Source organism: Dipodomys ordii, unplaced genomic scaffold, assembly GCF_000151885.1.
Source record: "Dipodomys ordii isolate 6190 unplaced genomic scaffold, Dord_2.0 Scaffold59, whole genome shotgun sequence".
In the NCBI taxonomy this organism is placed as follows: Eukaryota; Metazoa; Chordata; class Mammalia; order Rodentia; family Heteromyidae; genus Dipodomys; species Dipodomys ordii.
Window position 1 is genome coordinate 1961761 of NW_012267275.1, and position 18964 is coordinate 1980724.

The following is an 18964-nucleotide window of genomic DNA, read 5'->3' on the forward strand; positions in this document are numbered from 1 at the left end:
TTTTTTTCTTTCAGGTGATTATTTCTAACACATTTATAAGATTATTTCTTTGTTGCTTTGTATGTCCCTCCCCCCATGGTATAACCCTGCTTTACTGTATTTGAGGTTGGTATAATTTGTGGAGGGGAAGGAAAAAAACAAATTGTTTAAATAGGAATGCAGGTGGATCCATTGCAACAATGAGATGTACAAGTCGTTATGTGGAAAAATGAACTTTACAACTTTGGGGTGAGGGGAGAGGAGGATTAGGTGGGGAAGGGGAAACAAAGGAGGAGGCTACAATGTTTGATGAGAAATGTACTCATTATCTTGCCCATGTAATTGTAACCCCTCTGTACAGTATTTTCACAATAAAAATAAAAATTAAAATTAAATTTAAAAAAGTGGGTGAGTTGAGGGTCAGTTGTTCATGGTGTTTCCTGAAACTCTGGCCTTTCCTGATTCTAGCTTTACTGTTTATATGTCCCAGCAATTCTGTTATCCTTTGACTCCAATGATTCCTTTTATATACAACATTCCAGTTGTTCATTCTAGGTCTGATTTTGCCCTTGCATACTCCTTTCTCAGTATTTCTAACAAGGACATCACTATCACTTGCTTATCCCTAGGCCCCAGGATTTGGCAGTATTTAGTCCTACTCTGAATTTTTAGCTATACTAAGATAAAAATACATGCCTGCCTTCCTCCTCTTCTTCATAGGGATACCCTTAATAGATATTAGGTGTTCTAATAGCTAGAAAACTGGTGAAACCCAAAACCTTTGACAGGTTTTCTATTAACTTTGAAATTTCTTAGGCTATTGGGATATTCTTTTGCTGTCTCTCATTCTGATAGTCCCATGTTGCTTTCAGGAAAACTAGCCATGTTTTTATCAGTATTATTTCAAATTGCTTTTTAAGGAAGTCATGATGAGGTTCACAACACACCATTTTAAAGAATGGCCCCTTTACATTTAGGAAACAGAAGAGGCAACTCTTTGATCTTTTCCTGTACTTCTCCCTGGAAGCAGGTCATAAAAGAATTCTGACTTTCCTCTAAAGTAAGATGGTAAGGAGCTCATTCCAGAACACTTCTGGAAGCTCTCTTGTGCTAGGAGGAAAAGAAGTCCTATCTCTACGGAACAAACACAGAGAGAAATCTAAACAAACAATCCTTGCTAAGTTCTGTTTTTTTTTTTATTTTTTGCCATTAGTTCATAATGTCTTTGTTCAATCATACTCTTGTACTCCACTGCAGTAAACCCAAGCCTATACAGGTTTCCTTACTTCTTTGTGTCTTATTTCTGATTGTTCCCATCTAAAATAAAATTACATTATGCCAGGTACTGGTAGCTCACACTTGTAATCTGAACTATTCAAAAGGTTTAAATCAAAAGATCAAGGTTCAAAGCCAGCCAGAGTAGGAAAGTCTGAGTGATTCTTAGTTAACCAGCAAAAAGCCAGTAGGGCTGTGCTCAAATGTCAGAGGTCAGCCTTAAGTTAAAAAGTTGAAGACTACAATGAAGGCCCTGAGTTCAAAACCCAGTACTGTAAAAGAAAAAAATTACATTAAACAAAAGTCTATACCTTGGTCAATGTGCCTTTTAGAAGTGGCATTCTTACCCATGAATCTTACAATGGGTGCTGAAGGACATTATAGTCCCTTCTATTCCAAATGTAGGTCTAGTCCTATCATTTTCCTTTCCCTGTGCCTTCTGAATCAGACATTGGCTTGGCTTTTCAAAACTAAGATTTTCCACTTGTGGAGATGGGAGGGAAGGGATGGTAGGGGAAAAAACAAAGGAGAAGGCAACAATGTTCCATAGGAAATGTACTCATTACCTTGCTCATGTAACTGCAACCCTGGTGTACAGTATTTTTACAATAAAAATGTACAAAAAATAAGATTTTCCAGGTGTGTATTTAAGATTTCTTATAATATCGAAAGATATATGAATCAATGAGCTCTAGATAAATCTAAAGTATCCGTAGTTTAAACAAGCACCATCTGCTTTGCCTTCTTCAATAAATGATCTAACCCCATAAGTACCTTCCCATCAGAACATCAAAGCCAAACCTGAAATGTCATTGTCCTCAGTAACGTGAATCACAGTACTAGACTCTCCCCACCCCTCCCTACACTAAGGAACTAGTCTCTGGGAAAAGATGGCTAACTTTAGCCCAAAAATCTAACCTTGTGGCCTATCTGACTGCTAAATTTTACCCTCTGGCCTGACGGACCCCTCCACTAAGTCAGACTTTTGCCAAGTCAAGGACATCCTGGTTTTTAAACTCTGTTGGTGGTTTGGGAAATAGTAAGTCGGAAGCTTGAGGAGTCAGAAAAAAATGAGGATCAGCTTAATTATGGAGAGTGGAGTTGGCATATTTAAATCCTTATTACTTGACCTATGCTTTAACAGTAATAATACCAGTAGCAAAGCTGCTATTTAAAATTTAATCTGCCTTCTCTTTTATCAATGTTTTGTAGAATATAAACAAATACAAGATTTGAAATAAGTTCATCTTTTCAATACCACTAAAGTGTCCTTTATACTAGAGACTCTTTTAAACTCCTCTTGAGAATTCAAACTTATAATGAGAGTAGGTGTCAGACAAAGGACCTACCCACCAGGAGATTAGTTTTATGGATAAAAAGATTTACTCCTGCATGGAACACAAGCACTCCACTTTCCAAGTCTGTTTAATTTTTACCTTCTACAAGAATGTTGTTAATGACAAGCTCCCACTGAGTGGCTAAGATGGGTTTGGCAGCAATATTGTGAAAGAGTGTGCAATGAGCTTAGAAGTGCTAAGGTAACCAGATGCAAACAGCATATTATCTAAAGAGAAGATGCTGAAAGACTCACTTTTCACAAAGGCATTTGATAAAAAAGCAAGAATAAGAAGTATAACCAGGAACTAGAGGTTCATAAGTGTAAATCCTAGCTATTCAGGAGACTGAGATCTAAGGAGCATGGCTCGAAGCCAGCCTGAGCAGGAAACTCTGACATCATTATTTCCTATTAACCATACAAAAGGCAGAAATAGATCTGTGGCCCAATGATAGAGAACTAGCCTTGAACAAAAAAGCCCAGGGACAGTGAATTCAAGCCCAGGACCAGGAGGAATGTGAATAAGAAACATAGTACAGCCGGGCGCTGGTGGCTCACGCCTGTAATCCTAGCTACTCAGGAGGCTGAGATCTGAGGATCGCCGTTCAAAGCCAGCCCAGGCAGGAGAGACCGTGAGACTCCTATCTCCAATAAACCACCAGAAAACCAGAAGTGGCCCTGTAGCTCAAATGGTAGAGCACTCGCCTTGAGCTGAAGAGCTGAGGGACAGCGCCCAGACCCAGAGTTCAAGCCCCACGACCAAAAAAAAAAAAAAAAAAAAAAAAAAAAGAAACATGGTATAGAAAACAAAGACAGAACCTAGAACACCCTAAAAAATAAATTAATCCTAGGAAAAAGATATATCACATAAAACACAATTTCAAGGTAATTTGAATGCTACATCTAATTCCCTATGAAAAGTAACAGAAATAGAAAAATAGTTTAGTAATATTTTACTTAGTTGTATAAAAGGCTAATAATAATTATAAAGACATTGTCTCTACAAGTTTCCATTGTTGATAAGTGATGATTGTGGAGGAGGCCCTCCTAAGGAGGCCCTGGGTTCGATTCCTCAGCATAACATAAGCAGAAAAAGCCGAAAGTGGCACTGTGGCTCAAGTGGTAGAGTGCTAGCCTTGAGCCTTGAGGAGCTGAGGGACAGTGTCCAGGCCTGGAGTTCAGGCCCCACAACTGACAAAAAAAAAAAAAGAAAAAAGAAAGAAAGAAAAGAAAAGAAAAGAAAAACACCAAAGGCTAGGTGGAACACAGAAGTGAGTCAACTATGCAAAGTGGTCCAAATTAAAAGCAAAAATAAGACAAGCACTCAAAATGGGACAGATAGAATTTGGATTAAAAAACAAAATAAAACAAAACCCTGAGCTCTTGAGATTCTCTCAGCCTGAGAAATTTGAATGATGATCCTTCTGAGAAAGAGATAAATATTCAGTGAAGTCTACAGAAAGAAAAGGAGTCTATCAAAAAATAGGCTAAAACAAGGTATAATCCCAACTCTATCTTAGCATACAATACTCCTTACTCTAGCTGCCTGCTGTGTCAGTCTAGTAAGAGCCTCTAATAGATGTCTGCTTTTTCTTACTTTGTCTCAGTAAATTCTCTTGTAAATCTGAAGCATGAAAAACTTAAAGGAGGATGTAACAATGTTTGATAGATGTACTCATTACCTTGCTCATATAACTGTAACTCCTCTGTACAGTATTTTTACAATAAAAAGTATTAAAAAAAGAACTGGAAACACTATATCCCCCCCAACACACACACACACACACACACACACACACACACACACACACACACACCTCTATGACAATTTGAAATTTTCTTTTCTCAGACTTTTTTGTTGTTTTGATGAAAGTTGAAAATTGAAAAAGTAGATCCCACATGATGGATATTAAATTCCCAGTAACCTCACAATGCCTGCGTCCAGCCCTCCACTGGCTGTGGGTGACACACAAATACTTCAGCAGCCCAATGCTAATAAACTGCTTACCATTCCTACTTATCTATCTTGGCTCTTTCCAGCTTACCCATCCTACCTTACCAAGGCTCTGAAACCTATGACACCATTCAGTTTATGTAAACATAGTATGGCCTGATGTTTATTTAGCATCTTTACTGCTTTTCTCTGTTTTGACACACTTTTTTTTAGTTTACAATTTTACATATGTATAGGTGATAAGGGGATATTTTGCTATAAGTTCACAATGTATAATGCTTTAGTGGAGCCAATTAACAATCGATTGTCACAAGTGTCAGTTACACAGATGTAAGCTTTAGTTTTCTATGTTACATCATATTAACTATAATACATAATGCATTGTGCCATGTACTTCAAAGGCCATACTAAAGATACCAGCACAACTATGTTTATCACAGCAAAATTCATCGCAGCTAAGATATGGAACCCTCAGTAGATGAATGGATCTAGAAAATGTGATATATATATATATATATATATATATATATATATATAATTGAATTCTATGCTTCCATCAGAAAGAATGACACCAACCCATTTGTTAGGAAATTGAAAGACTTGGAAAAAATTAAACCAGACCCAAAGAACGTAGGTCCCATGGTTTCCCTTATTTGCAATAACTAGTATATGTCTAGGACAATCTTACCAGACAGGCAGAAAAGCTCAAAAGCTATGTACATATGACTATATAAGATGATTTTAAGAGTAATGAACCCCAAGATAGGGACACAAGAGGTTTTATCTTTGTCGCTGTTGTTTTTAATGTACTATGTTATTTTTTTTCTTTCTTTTGTATGTTCTTCCCCCATGATAATAACCCCTGTTTTCACTGTATTTGATTCTGGTATCCTGTATCTTGTACATACATTTTTCTAATTTGGGGAAGGGAAGGGAAACAAGGATACAAGTTGACCCATTATAACAATGAGATTTACAAAACACTGTGTTGAAAATGAACTTTACCACTTTTGGAGTGGGGGAAGGGAGGAGGAGGGGAGGTGGAGAGGGAAGGGTTGGCAGGGGGGAAAAAAGGAGGGGGTAACAATGCTGGATAACAAATGTCCTCATTACCTTACTCATGTAACTATAACCTCTCTGTACAGTACCTTTACAATAAAAATATATAAAAATTTGTAAAAGAATAGATTTCAAAGGTATTGCCTCTTAAGTGGACAATATCCCTTAATACAGAAAAGATTATGATACCACAGATAAGTAAGGTGGAATAACTGCCCACAACTATGTACTAATTGGCCTGTATTCTTTGGTCCTCGAGAGTGTCTCTTCTGTTCTTACTGTGCTCCTTCACTAAATTCAAAGTCATTAGAATTTCATATAAATTGATACTTACACCTATTTCAAGGGGAAATTATTTCTCAGGGTAGATACCAAACCATCTGCCCAGTGGGCATGTACAGACCTTGGGAGAGAGGGGAAAAATGCCAGGCTAGGAAGATACACACACACACACACACACACACACACACACACACACACACACATATATATATATATATATATATAGTCATTTTCCAAGTGATTATATTGCAGAGAAAAAAATCAAATGTGAATCCTATAGTGTAGATGTTATTACTGAAATAAGCAAAGATATCATTGGTGTTAGGTGAGCTAAAGTAGCATAGTTTTACTTTAGGTCATTACCTTTAAGACTGCCATAAAAGGACACTCTATATACCCAGAAAATGGCATATAAACACATATACAAACACATGCACCATTTTCAACAACATTTTTCCTGATTATCCTTAGCTACTCTGTAAAAGTTGAAAAGTACTACACACACTATCAAAAGTATCCACTGTGGCAATTGCTCCTTGAGTTGTGGAACACTGCTATTAGGTAAACATTCCTTGGCTCTGCTAAGATGTCATGTACTATTGGAGGTGGAGGCCAGCTATCTGGATGCAACCATGCTCCTACTAGGTGAGTAACTTGTATTTTTCTGTGTCTTGGTTTCCTCAACTCTTACATAAAGGTGATAATTGTACTAACTACAGAATGATGTTATGAAGACACTGAATGAACACAATTAAAGTACTCAAAAAGACAATGGCTGGAACAATGGCAAATATGTATTTGCCAGTGTGCTGAGCTGAATATCACCAGAAAGCAAGAAGTTTCACTGGAAATCATTCGCAGAGTAATGGGATAAAGGAAAGGATGTTAATCACACTTTCTTCAAATATCATTATCAGGAAAAGCCCCCTGCTGAGGAAATCACCAAATATTTGTTCCCTTGAAAGTACACATAAAGAAACCTATTAAGGACAAGTGGCCTCAGCATGATAATCAACAAGACTCCTCCCTCAGATTTTAAACTCAGTAATCCCAAATAATGTCCTAAGGTCCTCTATCAAAAGTTGATTTCTTTACTTTTGAATTCAACATGGCTTTCTCAAAAATCAGCCAGACACATATGATGGAAATAATTTGATTTTTATCAGATTTTAGGATTATAACCATTCCCTGAAGATGTTATTATACATTTCTTTTTATATAAGAGAAATTTTTATCTACAACATAACCATGGTTGTGTCTAGAAGTTTACATCATATGAAGCTGTATTACTATAAATTATTTATTATAATTAAAATGTTATAAATTAAAATGTTTGTTATAAATTTATTCTAAATTATATGTACAATTATTATAAATTAAAATGTAGCATTCACTTATTAATTTTTTCTGTCTTATTACCTTTGGAGAAAACAGTCATTTCCATTTTGTTCTTGTAATTCTTTCATTTTTAGTACTGAGGTTTGAACTAAGGCTCTCATACTAATTTGACTGGTACTTTACCATGTGAACTATGCTTTTTGTTCGTTAATTGGAGATAAAGTCTAGATAACTTTTTTGCCTGGGATTCCATGATTCTCATATCTCAGATTCCTGAGTATATAATAAGAGTAAGCCATTAAACATTCTGATAAATGTTTTTTTTTTTTTTTTTTTATCATGAGGCTTCAACTCTGGGCCTAGGCACCATTCCTCTGCTCTTCAACTCAAGTCTAGCATGCTTGAATCACAGTGCCACTTCCAGTTTTATGGTGGTTTACGGGAGATAAGAGTCTCATGGTCTTTTCTGCATAGGCTGGCTTTTTGAACCATGATCCTTAGTACTCAGCCTCCTGAGTAGCTAGGATTACAGGTGTGAGCCACCAGCTAATGGCTGATAAATAATTTTTTATAGACCAAAAGATGTCATTCTCTTTATGAAATAATTTTCATCTTTATAATGTGATTATTTATCAAGAAAAATGATGCCAAATATAATTCAAAATTGCTTATTGAATGAAGATCATCCTATTTTTATCCTATGTATCTAATTTAGCAAATGTTACATTTTGTCAGTAAAGATAAGCTTATTATTTGTTAGACAAATACTCATAAAACGATTTTTATATTGCTTAAAATTGTTAATTCAAAGTATTTTACTCAAAAATTTTGCTTCCTAAAAATATGATAGATAGCTTAGGGCAGTACCGCCATTTTCACAATGCTAATCCTCCCAAATCAGGAGCATGGGAAGTTTTTCCACTTCTTTTTTTAAAATTTTTTTATTATTTTTTATTATTTTTATTTTTTGTGAACATACTGTACAGAGCGGTTACAATTACATGGGCAAGATAATGAGTACATTTCTTATCAAGCATTGCAGCCTCCTCCTTTGTTTATCCTTCACCCCCTTCCCGCCCCCCCCCCCCCCGCCACTGACGTTGTAAAGCTCATTTTCGACATGACAACTTGTACTTCTCATTGTTGCAACAGGTCCACCTGTATCATTAAACGACTTGTTTTTCCCCATCTCCTCCACAAGTTATACTGACATCAAATATAGTGAAAGCAGGGGTTATACTGTGGGGGAGGGACATACAAAGCAACAAAGAAATAATCTTATAAATGCGTTAGAAACAAATGCATGAAAGAAAAAAAACATTAAAATACCTATCTAAAGGTTCATTTTCCTCACATCACATTATCTAACCTTTTCTGCTTGTTTTTCCACTTCTTGTATTAATTTCTTTTTCAGGTTTTTAAAGTTTTCATCATAGATGTCCTTCATATCTTCAGTTAACTTCTAGGTCTATATATATCTATATCTATCTATCTATCTATCTATCTATCTATCTATCTATATATATATTTATGCTATTGCAAAGGAGTTGCTTTCTTGAGTTCAGCCTCACTCTTCTCATTGCTGGCATACAGAAAAGCTATTGTGGGTTTATTTTATACCCTGCTACTCTGCCAAAGTTTTTAAGATCAGCTCAAGTAACTCAGGGAAAGACTGGGGTTCTTTAAAAACATGATCATATCACCTCAAAAGAGGGAAAGTTTTACTTCTTTCCCTGTTTGGATCCCCTTTATGTTTGTTTCTTATTTTTCTAGTTAGGAATTCCAAAACTATATTGAAGAGGAAAAGAGAGATCAGACATTCATAACTAAGATAGGGAATCAACCCAGATGCCTCTCTGTAGATGAAATAAAATGTGGCATATATACAATGGAATTCTAAGCTTCCATCAGAAAGAATGGCATTGCCCTAAGGAAATAGAAAAAACCTAGAAAAGACCTAAGCAAAGTAAGCCAGACCTAAAGAAAATTGGGCTGCTTGCTTTCCCTCATTTGTAGTAACTATAATATGCCTATGAATCTACAAGTTAATCCAATGGATAGTAAGAGACAAAAAATTACACATAAACACGATTAATTAAACAGCACTCTATGCATCTGCACACTGATAACAAAGGAGCATATTCTTAGGAGAGGATCACAATGGCTCAATAGCTATGCATATATGACCACATAATATGATGCTTATCAAAATGAACTCCAAGAAAAGGAAACAAGAGGTTTTTTTGTTGTTTGTTTGGTTTTATTTTTTGGGTCCAGTCGTGGGGCCAGAACTCTGGGCCTGGGCGCTGTCCCTCAGCTCTTCAGCTCAAGGCTAATGCTCTACCACTTGAGCCACAGCGCCACTTCCGGCTTTTTTCTTTTTCCTTATGTGGTGCTTAGGAATCGAACCTAGGGCCTCAGGCATGCAAGGCAAGCGCTCTACCACTGAGCCACCTTCCTAGCCCAACAAGAGGTTTTTTTATTGTACTGTTTTCAGGTACTTCTTTTTTCTTTCCTTTTTCTCCTTTGGTTTATTCTCTGTTATCACTGTTTTTTAATTTCTGTATTCTTTATCTTTTATATAAGTTTATCTGATTTGGGGAATGGAAATCACAGAAACAGTGGGACAAAGGGTGAAAAAATTCAACAGTGATACTCACTAGACACTATGCTGGAAATGAACTTTACAACTTGAGCGGGGTGGAGGTCAGGGAGGAAAACTGGGAGAAAATGAGGCTGCTGTTTAATAGAAATCTATTCATTATCTTACTTATGTCACCACTCTGTTTATCACCTTTACAATATAACTGTAATTTAAAAAAATATTTCAGCTGGGCACCAGTGGCTCATTCCTATCATCCTAGCTACTTAGGAGGCTGAGATCTGAGGATCACAGTTCAAAGCCAGTCCAGGCAGGAAAGTCCCTGAGACTTTATCTCCAATAAAACACTCAGAAAAACAGAAGTGGTACTGTGGCTCAAGTGGTAGAGCTCAGGGACAGCACCCAGGACCAGAGTTCAAGCCCCATGACAACAACAACAACAACAACAATAGCAATAACAACAAAAAAACAAAAACAAAAAAAACCCACTTCATTTCAATATTCCTATTTTTTTCCATACAGGAATATACTAAAAACCTGAACTAAAAGTAAATAAATAACAAATAAAAATGACAGACTTCTAAGTTATCAAATGATTTTCTGAAATACTGTAAAGCTTATAATAAAATGAAAAGTTCAGTCAAAATATTACAAACTTATTCTTATAAACCCAATTTTCATAGTTAATCAAATTCTGTAAGCATAGTGTTTCTATAAGTACTCCACTTGAGCTGTCACTTCATCTTCATGGTACTTGAAGTTGTTACTGCAACACAGACACATAAACTAATTTTCTTTTAGTTAAAATAATATAGGGGCTGGGAAGGTGGCTCAGTGGAAGAGTGCTTGCTTTGTATTCATAAGGCCCTGGGTTCGATTCCTCAGCACCATATAAGAAGAAAAAACCGGAAGAAGAGCTGTGGCTTAAGTGGTAGAGCACTAGCCCTGAGCTAAAGAGCTGAGGGACAGCGCCCAGGCCTAGAACTCAGGCCCTATGACCAACAACAACAAAAAATTTCTTGGAAAATAATATAAGTATTTGAACAGTTAGATAAATACAATATTGTATTAGACAGGCACTATAACTAGAGATCATACAATAAAACAACTCAAGTGGCTTTCCCTTCAAAGTAGCATCATGTCACAGAGATGAGAAAACAGTTTTACCACAGTTTTGATAAGGAAGTAAGTATGAATGTTAAATATTCACAAGTATGCTTTCTCTGCACTTAGTGGCTTATATCAATAGAATCAAAAGGTTAGATCACAACTGATTGCCCAGACTGCTATACATGACTCTATCAATTGGAGACCATTTCTCTTAGTGCCTGATGTCTGTGAGTGTTAGTAATTATATCAGAGAAATTTGTCTCATTTGTGTCAGATACTATCCATGTCATACAGCCCTTTAACCTTCATGATAAAATCCATGGGTGACCCAGACACTTACATAAAACAGCATATTATCTGCATAGAAACTATGTATATCTGTTCTATACTTTCAATCAGTTCTAGAGTATTCATTATACCTAACACAATGAAAATGCTATGTGAACTATTGTCATATTATAGTGTTAAAAGAATAATGATTAATAAGAAAAGTCTCAATATATTAGTGTAAGTTCAATTCTTTCCAAACATTTTCTTGTCTTGATTTGATTGAATCCATAAATGAAGAACCTACAGATACAGAAGATCAGCAACATGTATCTCAAACTCCATTGTCTTTATTTTTCACACAGGGTTGGTTGTGTGGCTCAGTGGTTGAGTGCCTGCCTTGTTTTTAACTCAAAGATAGTAATAGTGTTCTGTCAGTCAGCTTTCTGTTGCTGTAACAAAATACTTAAGAAAATCAACTTCAGGACGGATTTGTTTTAGCACACAGTTCTACAGGGATTTCAGTTCCTGCTTACTTGCCTCCATGGTTTCTGGGCTGTGAGGAAGCAGAACAGTATGGCAGAGAGCACATGGTGGAACAAACGCAGTTGAGTGTGTGGTGGAACCATGATTAATCTCATGGCAGCAAGAAAGCTAAGAGGGCTTAAGAGAGCTTGAGGAAAGAAGGAGGCAAGGGGAAGATACAACTCCTAGGAACTTACTCTCTTCAACAAAGTCTCATCTCCCAAGTTTCCTTCATTTCCCAATAGCCCATCAGAATTCCACCTTTCAGTGAATAAGTCAGAGCACCAACAATACAAATCAGTTCCCAGATTCTTACCTCTGAACATTGCTGAATTGAGCACTAACCCTTGAATATATGAGCTTTTATGAGACGTTTAAGATCTAAACAGTAAAAGTATATACTTCATATGGCTATAAGAAGGATTAAATTATATAATAAATACAAAGTGGCTAGCATGTTTCTTCCCTTCTAATAAGTACACAAAATGCTAGTTATTTAAGGAATTGGTTTCCTTATTTCTAATTACTCCTTATGAGAATGAAATTACAGTGTGGAGCCAAAAAAAGGCCCTTAGGCGAACTTTGTGAGACTGGACACTAAAACAGTACTGCTTAGAGACCAGGTGGATATCAGGTTCAGAGTTCAGGAGTGGGGCAATCTGCAACTTCTGAGTCAGCACACTGAGGCCTGGGGAGTTCTGTTGACCTCTGGCACTGAATGGTTTTATGGTTTTGAGAATATCAGAGAATAAGCAATAATCTCACAGAGGTACCTTCTTTTACTGGCCTCTTGGAAACAAACATGAAAGTTAAAAAGAGAAAAAAGTTAGGAAACAAGTCCTGTGCAGATGTGAAAAACAAAAAATATCAGAAATGTCCAGAGCAATATGAATGGGAGGGAAAGGGGACAGGAATGCCATGAACTTTGTTTGTGTACCAGCAAGCTTATAGGGTCTCAGTTATAGATAATTATCATTATAATAGCATGCTAGGGGCAAATAAAGTGGTCAAGATAAAGGGCACTGAGAAGTTCTAGGGAGAATAAAATCAATGTGAGGCAGAATGTTCACAGGTTTGTAGCCTCCACTGGTCCTGGAAGATTGGTAAAGGCCAAGATGTCTGGGGTGGGACTCTAAGTAGGAAAATAGGCGAGCCATGATATAGAGGATGGACATACATGAGCTTCAGTGGAAATGTCTGGAAAAGAGCTAGATCAGTAGAAGATGTATGTGAGGGAATCCTGAGAGAAATGACAGAAAACTAGTCTAGGTTCATATTTGAATGGTGGAAACAAAAACATTCTGATCTGGGAAATCTGCAGTGAAACTAGTAATAGATGAAAATAATCTGAATTTCTGTGTGGTACAGAGTGAAATTAATGCATGGGAGTATGTGAGAAAGGTTAGAAGACTTAACAGAAGTGGTAGAGAAATGGAATATGTGCTGTCATAACCTTACTTACAATTTTCAAAAGTAGCATTTAAAGAGAAAAAAAAGAATTAAGAGAAGTATGGATTTCCTTTACTCCTCAGTTTTCCTTTCATCATTTTCTCAGGAATTTACTTTTCCATGCCCCAATGGATATGATTGTCAGCCACAGCTTGCTAGTTTATAAATTGCATAAGCACTTCTCTGGATATACTAAAATTTCCAGTCTTGCTCTATGCAATCTTTCTCTATCTCTTTATTTATTGTCTGTCTAATTTAGACTTATGCTTTTGAAGTATAATGCTCTTCTTCCAGTTTTTTCAGGTATTTCAAACCCTGAATATTGGTATACATCCATGTGATGGCAGCTCTCATAGAATTATGTCATATAAAAATATTACTTTGCCTCATTGAGAGTCCCACCTCCAGTATAATCATATATTTTGGTAAAGTAATTCAGAAGTTTGCCTGTTGGTCACTACATACACTGTTAATTCATGTAGTTAGTTAATGTCCTTTGGCTAATATTCAAGAAGGAAAAAAGTTTCATCCAACTCAAGAGCAAGGACTAGGTTTTTTGAGGACATTCTTATTAACTACAAATACTCACTTGAGCTTCTCAACAAGATTCTTGGTAAAAGGCCATCATTACACAGCAGGGTTTCAAGAAGCAGGTTCCAGTTACAACCGGGCTGGGATAAGAGCAGTTTCAATTGACCTTCCACTTTCAATCCTCCAGCTGATGAAGTCCTTTCAAAATGCAAGATAAAGATGGAATAATGAAGTTAATTTATCTATGAAATTAATAGCCTTAAAGTACAAATGTAATGCTAACTCCTTTAAATGTCAATTCCTCCCAGATTACTCTGAAAATGCTTTCATGCTTACTTATGTTAGGGTTGCTCCAGGAAGGAATTACATTTAATCTCAACTAGCTAAAAGCAAATTAACATTTGGTAGCCTGCCAAATTTAAAAGTGATACAAAATAATCATGCCTATATTTCACAGGACCATGTCTATTTTTGTTTCATGAAGAAAAATCATTTATACATTTATTGTGAAGGTCTTCATTTATTCAAACACCAACACATAAGGAGTACCTACTATGTACTTTTAACTTTCAGTCACAACATGCAATTATTTGAACTAAGACTAACAGCCACCTTTCTACTGAGTTAAGTGATCACTTCATCAAAGAGAAATAATTCCAAGGTAATCAAGCTTCTACTTGCAAAACTGTGATGTGTTAAACAGAAAATCAGAATCAGGTCCCTAGCACTTTCATTACCTGTTCATAAGCCAGAGGTCACTGTTGGCAATGGGAAGTACAACCACTTTGGAAAGTAGCATGGAGGTTCCTCAAAAAACTCAATGTTTCTACATTTAGTTCTACCCTATGATCTAATAATACCACTCCTGGGCATTTATCTAAAAAATTACAAACTAGGATGTAGTAAAACCACCAGCATAACCATAGCCAAAGTTTGGAATAAGCAGAGATGCTCCTCACTGGATGAATGGAATTTTACATACCATTAGGAAAAAATGATATTGCATTACTTGCAAAGAAATGGAAAAATCTGAAAAAGTTAAGTGATATGAAGTAAGTCAGGCCCCAAGAGAAGAAGGTTGAATACGTTCCCTCATATGTGGAAGCTAGAATTAGTTTACAAATATGTAAGTAAAAACCTTGGGTGGTATGCAAGTGTACATAAATGCCTTAATTGAAATATGGTGGATGTAGGGGAGACTCAAAACAGTGTAATTCCTTAGACAGACAAAAATCACAGTTCAACAAAATAAAACTGAGAAATTGGTACTTAAAGATAATATTTTTTAAAGAGAGAGAGTCCAAAGGAAGAAACAGAAGCCAGACCATTATCACAAAGTGAAGATTTTGAAATAATTGAAGAATATTTTTTAAGGTGGAGGTATTGAGCGTTTTTACTTAGCCCTTCAGTTATGTAATGAAACAAAATAATTTGAATGACAAATTTTTTGCCACTGTAACTGAATACTGGTTATAAATAAACCCCCCCCTTTTCTTGATGGGAAGCTGTTTGTTGAAAATTACCTATATTCTTGGAACTTTCAATTTATCACAGATTTTGAAATGTACAGTAAAATGACTCACCATGAGTAAAAAGAATATAGTACAAATATTTCTCAATCACCAGTCTCTGAGTAATAAATGCATGAGGAGCCTGTGTTGCACGTATGGATACACATATGTTCCCTTACACTTTGAGCTTGTGGAGCTGTGAAAATAAGTTTAGCCTTCAAAGAAATGACAAAAAGGGAAATGTTATACATATATATGTATAAGCATACATATATATGTGTTGTACTAAGTCCCTCCTCAGGACCAGGCGGTGGGACATCACATGGTACTTTTTCTTTTAAAACTCTTTGTTGACCCAGACTAAAGGCCGCCATTAAATGTATACGCTATATTTTCTGAGGGCATGGATTGGCACAAGCTTTTTCAAATTCAGGTAGTAATTTCAACTGGTTAGTTTATGAAAGTATTGAATTATTCTTATAGAACTATCATGAAAAAGTTTAGTTCTATTTGCTGAGTATGTCATCTACAATTTTCATTTCAATAGAAAGGTTCTTTTTTTTAATCTCAGATATACCAGTGTACAATGTCATGACTTGCAACTCTGTTGGTTATGCCTAGGTCAAGAGAAGGCTCTATAGTAGGTTCCGGGATTCATTTATACTTTACTATATGTTCTCCTCTATGTATGGTATGGAAGCATCTAGTCTAGTAGAATATTGGAATGGAGTCTGAAACATACAGCTTGGGAAGAGCATTCAGTAGTGTTGGAATACTATTTGATATTTACTTTGAACAAACAGCAAAACTGTTGGCTAGCCATATGGGTCTAGACACCAGCAGGTGAAAGCAAAAAAGGGCCCTCTCACCAAAGTTCCTGATGATCCTAATAACACTTACAGACTCAGAAGTACCTGTGACAGGGAGTGTCTGAGGTTATATCACAATTAAATTTAGACAAAAAAGAAAGTCTAAACCACATTGAAGGATCGATGGTAACATTCAGAGAACTTTGCAGGAAAGAGAGGATAGATCTCACTGATGCAGATGACACAAAGAAGCAAGAATGCTTAGAATCTTTATTTCTCTATTTTCCAGCAAGACAAGAAATTATAACCTGCCAAGAAATTATAACTCCTAAGCATCCCTCAACCAATGTTGAAAGGGATTTGGTATATAAAAACTGCAGCATCTTGGTAGAATACCTTGAAATAGATACTTTACACTAGTTTTCAGAATTTTCCTCAAAGGTGTAAGTTCCACTCACTGCTTGGATAATAGGTTTGAGATGATGTCCCTGTGTTTTGCTTACCTATTCCCTTCACAACATTCCTCCTATTAGAAGTGAATTATGTTCACTTGAATCTTTGTTTCAGGGTCCATTTCAAAATGAAACATGCAGATAGGAACCTACAGTTCAACTCAATACTTGTTTAGCTATAAGGTGAGAAAATGAAGAAGCCACATTTTGAGGTTGAATCTTGGAGTCTTTATTAAAAGGCCAGCAACTTCATGGTGGACCCCTGTCTCAAAGACCAGCAGCCAGTAAATACACTTAACACTGTTAGGAAACTAAGCCATGAAGGCCAGAGAGAAAAAAAAAAGAACAAAACCAATACCAACAAGCTAATTCAGCTCCAATGGAGAGCTGAAGTGGGATACCATGGTTATAGAGAAGAGCCGGGAGCCAAGAGATAGTATAGGAACAAGGAGACACATGGCATGGTGAAATGGCACCTGAGCTTGTCTGAGCCTAAATATGGTCAGGTCAAGGGGTAGGGTCACAGGAAACTCCCAGACCCTGGCACTAGACTCACAGGTTTAGTAACCTATCAGCCAAGTCCCACCTCTGCCTCGAAGGATTCAGGTATGCCCATCACCTGGGAAGCAGGGGCTTCAACTTCCCCTACCATGAAGACAAGGTGACAGACCCTACCATCCACCATGTGGCCAAGATGGCACCAGCCAGACCCTAACTCCCTATTTCAGTTTCAGGAATATTGAAAAAATAGTCCCTAGTGATTTAGATTTTGAATGTGGCTGGTAAACTTCAAACTAGGTCTTTCTGACTTTCAAAGCCACTTCCATTACATTACTCTGAGCTTTCCATCCAATTCAAACACCTGAATATTTGGTGGGAAAGCTGTATTATGATCTCAGGGCTTCTTTCTAGTTTAGAGTCATGTTATTCAAGGCAAGAATTGATTTCAACTAGATGATTCCTGGTATAGACTCCTAGGCTGAATTTATACCAAAGGCCAGGTTTCAGAAAACAAGGGCAAAGGCATATCAAGAGAAACAAAAGGTAAATCCTTGATGTGGGAAAACAAAAGCAGAAGAGCCTCCACATTATAGCTTCACTCTTGTCTCTTCCATCTTATCTTTAATTTTCTCTTTCAAAAATTGTTATTTGTCTCCAAGAAGACAATTTTAATATCTGAGGAAAAAGCTGAGGCGAAAGAAACTCAAAATATTTTCTGCATCACTTTACCCCACAGTGTGAAAATTATATGTGCTTTTTGCCATGAAAGTATTTGCATATATTTAATCTCTGCAATGGGTATAGCCAAAAATCTCTGAGATCATTATGATTAGAGATGATTAAGTACAAATCAGTCAAAGTTTACCTATCTATATTTGCATAGGGTATTTGCCCTGATTTTAAAAACAGCTTTGTCCATTCATACACATTGAAATTTTTAAGAAGTCTTATGTTTTGAGGATTACTTTTTAAAAACAACTCTTACCTGGTGAGTGTAGGCATTCCACTTAGGGAAACTTATGCTAATTTCTTAATTTTAGTGAGTGATCACATTTCATAAAAATCACCGCAAGTAGATCAACATCGTGAAAAGGGCAATATTTCCTAAGGCTATCTACAAATTCAGTGCGACACCTATCAATATTCCAGCCTCATTCTGCAATGAAATAGAGGAGGCAATCTAAAAATTAATATGGAACAATAAAAGACCCCGAATAGCAAAAACGATCCTCAACAGAAAGAACAGTGCTGGAGGAATATCAATACCAAATTTCAAACTCTACTACAAAGCCATAATAATCAAAACAGCTTGGTAGTGACACAAGAACAGACCTCAGGACTAATGGAATAGAATTGAAAACCCAAAAATGAGCCTACAGACATACAGCCATCTAATCTTCGATAAGGGAGCTAAAAAAATTGAATGGAAGAAAGATAGTCTCTTCAGTAAATGGTGCTGGCAAAATTGGTTAACTACTCATAGAAAACTAAAGCTAGATCCTTATATATCACCCTGCACCAGAATCAACTCCAAATGGATCAAAGACCTCGGAGTCAAAGCAGACACCCTGAAAAAATTACAGGATGGAATAGGAGAAACCGTAGGTCTCTTTGGCACAGGCCAAAATTTTCTTAATAGAGACCCAGAAACACAACAAATCAAAGAAAGGTTGAACAAATGGGATTGCATAAAATTGTAGAGCTTCTGCATGGCAAAAGACATAGCTAGCAAGATCAAGAGAAAGCTCACAGATTGGGAGAAGATCTTCACTAGCCATACAACGGACAAGGGTCTCATATCTGAAATATACCTGGAACTTAAAAAATTAAATCCCCCAACAACAGATCCACAAAGAAACAACTGCCCAATCAATAAGTGAGCTAAAGCCTTAAAGAGAAACTTCTCTGAAGAGGAAAGAAGGATGGCCAATAGACACATGAAGAAATGCTCAACCTCTCTAGCCATAAAAGAAATGCAAATCAA

At 36.4% G+C, this 18964-nt stretch overlaps 1 protein-coding gene across 1 annotated transcript in view; it reads right to left on the reverse strand.

Annotated features, from left to right (window-relative positions):
* The window catches only part of LOC105989795 (uncharacterized protein KIAA0825-like), a 185734-nt gene that overhangs the window by 92083 nt on the left and 74687 nt on the right, over positions 1-18964 (reverse strand). The window contains exon 10 of the mRNA XM_013022014.1: positions 13766-13905. Within this exon, the coding sequence (XP_012877468.1) occupies positions 13766-13905 (140 nt within the window). The remainder of the gene's footprint in view (positions 1-13765; positions 13906-18964) is intronic.